The sequence below is a fragment of the Gavialis gangeticus genome, unplaced genomic scaffold, assembly GCF_001723915.1.
Source record: "Gavialis gangeticus isolate Ggan-Ray unplaced genomic scaffold, GavGan_comp1, whole genome shotgun sequence".
NCBI classification, from domain to species: domain Eukaryota; kingdom Metazoa; phylum Chordata; order Crocodylia; family Gavialidae; genus Gavialis; species Gavialis gangeticus.
In genome coordinates this window covers 121,908,601-121,913,366 of record NW_017729032.1, presented here as the reverse complement: position 1 = coordinate 121,913,366, position 4,766 = coordinate 121,908,601, and the positions used below count along the sequence as shown (strand labels likewise).

At 47.2% G+C, this 4,766-nt stretch overlaps 1 protein-coding gene across 1 annotated transcript in view; it reads left to right on the top strand.

Moving 5' to 3' along the window:
* UGGT2 (UDP-glucose glycoprotein glucosyltransferase 2) overlaps nucleotides 1-4,766 on the top strand; it is a 246,877-nt gene that overhangs the window by 239,081 nt on the left and 3,030 nt on the right. Inside the window, exon 33 of the mRNA XM_019524912.1 lies at nucleotides 3,340-3,424. Coding sequence (XP_019380457.1) covers nucleotides 3,340-3,424 — 85 coding nt within the window. The remainder of the gene's footprint in view (nucleotides 1-3,339; nucleotides 3,425-4,766) is intronic.

Genomic DNA, 4,766 nt, shown 5'->3' with positions numbered 1-4,766 from the left:
ATCTTTTTTTTGTACCAGGACCCATTTGCAAAGATGGATGGCTTGTCCTGACCCACACACCCCTGGCCCTGCCGGTGCCTGACCCACAATGCCCTGCTGTCCCCTGCCCTGCTGCAGCCTTGGTACCTGGTCACCTTCCTGCAGTGCCAGCAGGCACCTGCCCTCCACACATACCCATCCCCTCTGTATGTATGCACACACACGCACACACACACTGCCTCTAGACCTCAACAGTCCCCAAGCTCTGGCCCTCCAACCCCCACTCCCCATATACTTACCTTTATCCAGCTGCTGGAGCTGCTTCCACGACCCTGTCTGGCTGTATGCTGGCCACATCCCAAGCATGCCCTTGCAGGCTGGAACATTGCCAACCTGCAAAGGGAAACCTATGCTTTCACATGTTTTTCTGGCATTTGCTCATGACCCTTTGAAATATTCTTGCAACCCACTTTTGGGTTGTGAGCTAGGGACTGAGAAACACTGTCTTACTTTGCTTCCCCAAGTAATTGCTCTTGAAAAAGCATTCCTTTTAAATCGAGCATAATTCTTTTGATCCTCTACATTCATGAATCATTTCCTGGCATGGTCTCCTAACAACCCTCAAGTGTTTGCAAAAGAATAGCATAACTTGTGAATCATCCTTTTTCTTTTATGCTTGTTTTTTCTTACAGCTTTCTATTAAATTAGATCAATATATTAATACAATAACCCATGCCAATAAGCATACAGTATTTGCAATGTATTATAAAGCATTTCTAGTTCTGCCATCCATTAAGATAGTATCTGTTCTATCTTAATGGGCAATTATTTCAGGTGGAGGGCTACTTAGGGAGTTTTGATGAGCTGTTGTAGGCCTAGGGGCAGGGATACAGTTGAGCCTATCTGGCTCTGGACCCGTCTGCCTCACTTCTACTACTGGAGCACAAGATGGAGTGTGTGGATGGGCAGGTCTCCATGGAGACAGGCCCAGGACCCCTGTGGGCAGGGCATGCTCAGATGGGGTCTCAGGCAGGTGGGAAGCAGCATCCAGGAGCAGGATGGGCAGCTGGGGCTAGAGCCAGGGCCAGGATCTTGGAGCAGTAACAGCACAGGGTCAGGACAGAGCTGTGATCTGCTCCCCTCACGTCCCTGCAACATGTACCAGTTCCACGGGCCGTGGCCATGCCCAGCCCCTGCCCATGGAACTGGCTCTCATTAGAGGGACAGAGGGGTGTGGATCGTGAGACTGCCCCAGCCTCATGCCACCCTGTACTGTACCTGGTTCTTCCCTTCCCTGGCAGCACAGGGTAGTCCCAACGGGTTGTGATCAGCTTGACCCAGGAGTGGGGTGGAGAACACAACCATGATCCAATTCCCACTGTCCCTGCCCCAGCACATGTGCATATGGGCAGCCCTAGTACAGTATAGCTCTGGACCAATATGGCCCGGTAGTGCGGGGCAGCCTAATTCAGTCACTATCCATTGGGTTTGCCCCGCACTGCCAGGCCATGAGCAACCATAGCACAAACCAGGTGCGGTGCAGAGCTGAGTTGCCTGGGCAGCAGCGCCAGGTCCCACAGTGGCAGCAGACACAATGATAGTGGCAGCCAGGCAGAGTGAGCTGCCACTATGGGGGTTGTTGGGAAGTTCACTCTGGCAGCTGCGCCACCCCCGTCCCACTGTGCACCCAGAGGCAGTGGGACCAGCCTCAAGCACCATGGCCCAGGCTGCTCCCTGCGCCTGAGCTGAGGGAGCTGCCATGAGCCAGATAGTATCCCTTGGCAGGCCGGAGAGATGTATTTTTGCCTGCTTCTGATTTAGCCACTGTAGAACTGCATCTAGGACAGGGGTCAGCAACCTCATACCAACAGTGAGCTGAACTAATATAACTTGGTCCTAAGGTAGGCTAGACTACAGCTCCCAGTGTGCTGGGGTTCCAGTTCCCTTTCTAATAGGAGGTGAGGGGAGTGAGACTATAAATCTTAACCACAGTCTCATGCATCTGGGAAGTGCCACAAGGGCTCTGGGGTGGGACAACAGTGGGAGCTCTGCTGGGCCCAGAGGCTAACAGGAACAGGATGCGTTTTAACACGGACAAGTGCAGGGTGCTGCATTTGGGCAGTAGGAACCAGCAGCACACTTACACAATGGGGAACTCCTTACTCGAGAGCACGGAGGCAGAAAGGGATCTTGGAGTCATTATTGACTCCAAGATGAACATGGGCCGACAATGCGAGGTCATGGTTGGCAGGGCTAACCGGACCTTGTCGTGCATCCACAGGTGCATCTCGAGTAGAGCCAAGGAGGTGATCCTCCCCCTCTACGCGACGCTGGTCAGGCCACAGCTGGAGTATTGTGTCCAGTTCTGTGCGCCCCATTTCAAGAGGGATGTGGACAATATGGAGAGGGTCCAGAGGAGGGCCACCCGCATGATCCGGGGACAACAGGGCAGACCCTACAGTGAGAGACTGCGGGACCTGAACCTATTCAGCCTCCACAAGAGAAGGCTAAGGGGGGACCTGGTGACTGTCTATAGACTCACTAGGGGGGACCAGAAGGGTTTGGGGGAGACGCTGTTTCCCCTAGCGCCCGCTGGCATAACAAGGAGTAATGGGCACAAGCTGATGGAGAGGAGGTATAGATTGGACATCCGCAAAAACTACTTCACGGTTAGGGCGGCTAGGAGCTGGAACCAACTTCCAAGGGAAGTGGTGCTGGCCCCTACCCTGGGGGTCTTTAAGAAGAGGCTGGATGCCTACCTGGCTGGACTCGTTTGAGTCCCATTTCTCTTTTTGGGGTTTTTTGTTGTTCTCCCGCCCTGGCGGGGGGTCGGGCTAGAAGATCTACTAGGTCCCTTCCGACCCTTAATCTATGAATCTATGAATCTATGATCCAAGTGGTTCTGATCTGTCCATCTTAGAACCATGAGGCACCCGGGCCTCTGAGCCATGCTGAGTGGACGGTGCACTTGATTGGCTGGGGGGTCATAGACAGGGGAGCAAGCTCTATATAGGAGAAGGCAGGAAGGTCTCCCTGTAGAATAGTAGGAGCAGAGAAACACCCAGAACCTGGACTTTTTGGCATGCTCAGGAGACTGGATAAGTTCTCTTCACAGACCAAATCCTTCCAAAGGGCCACAGGTTAATGGTCTAGTAAAAACAGCCCTTGAATACACTATATGATCGTGGAAAAAAAATTTTGCTTAAACTGTGCTATTAAAAAAGCAATTACAAACCCTCTTGCTGCAAGATATAGCATATTAGCAGATCTTAATACTATAAAATTTCTAGTGATGTTTTATTTGAAATGTGATTGCATGTATGCATGTATTTTGTTTATTATAGACATTTCTTTCCACAGAATTATGATGGTTTCTGTTCTGCGTCATACCAAGACACCAGTTAAGTTTTGGTTTCTGAAAAATTACCTCTCACCAACATTTAAAGTAAGAGCAGCATTCCTCTTTGATTGTATTTCTGTGGTTAACAGTGCAATGTTAAAATTAATAATATAATTTTTATTTTAATATTTTATCTTTAGGAAAAACATTTTTAAATAATACCCAAATTAATTAAAATAGTATATTATGGAAACATTAATATCAGTGCTAAAAACTGCCATTATGGAAGATTATTTTTCTCTACAAACTATCTACAATAGTGCATTTTAATAGTTTCTTCTTATTTGTCAGCTTCTATCAACATGAAACAGATTCCTTATAGACATAGCTTGAAATACCAGTAGGACTTTTTGAAAATGTCAAAGAAGCTGTATTTAAAATGCAACTATTTTACCACATATTTTCCATAACACCAACAAGACCTAATTGTTAGGAGGCTGAGTGTATTCTAATAAAGCACAAACTAGAATGTTTGCAACTCATTAATTTTTCCCCCTCAAAGTGCTTGAGGCTGCATGTAGATGTTCATTTTCTACTGGGAGAGTTGCTGCCTTCCCAAGAGAAATCATGAGTTTACAGATGTTAAGGATTTTTCTCCCAGAGCAAAAATGACTGCTCCAAGAAGAAAAATAATCTGGAGACAGACAGGGTTAAATCACTTCTGTGAGAGTTTCTCCTGTGTGACTGAATGTCTGTACATAGTCTCTTCTCAGAGAAGCCACAGCACTTGTCCCCTGCCTCCCAGGGAGACAGTGGTTAATTGGGCTGGACTCTTCTGTTCCAGTAAAGCAGGGAGCAGCACACGCCCACTTTACATTCACCACATTATACAGACAGTCCTCGGACTTACAACACAATTGGTTCCTGAAACAACATTTCAACTTAAGACGCGATTAACTCAGAAGCAATTTTCCCATAGGAAACAATATTATAAATGGGGGAACCAAGGCCCAACACCCTATTTTCACCAGAAATAACCCAGAATTTTATACTCAATCAATTATAGATGAGTAATATAGCTACATCAATGTATTTATATTGTAAACAACAATCATATTGATTTCAAAGGACTTCTTTGAGGTGACTTTGCTGGACTTTTTGAAAGGCTCCTGGTTGGACTTTTTGAAGGGTTTTTGGCTAGAGTCTTCTCAGGATTTTGACTGCAGGTTTTTCTGGAGTCTTCTCTGCTTTGCTAAAGAAAGTGTCCAAGGAAGTTTGGACAGATGTTCTCTTGTTTTGCGTGTCAATTTCTCTGTAGCAGCTGTACGTATTGGATATACCCCCATTCACTGATGCACTGCGTTCAATGTCAGCGTCATGTTCCTCAGATAGGGACATGGCAGCTTCCAAATGTTTCATAGTTTCATAGTTTCTAGGGTCGGAAGGG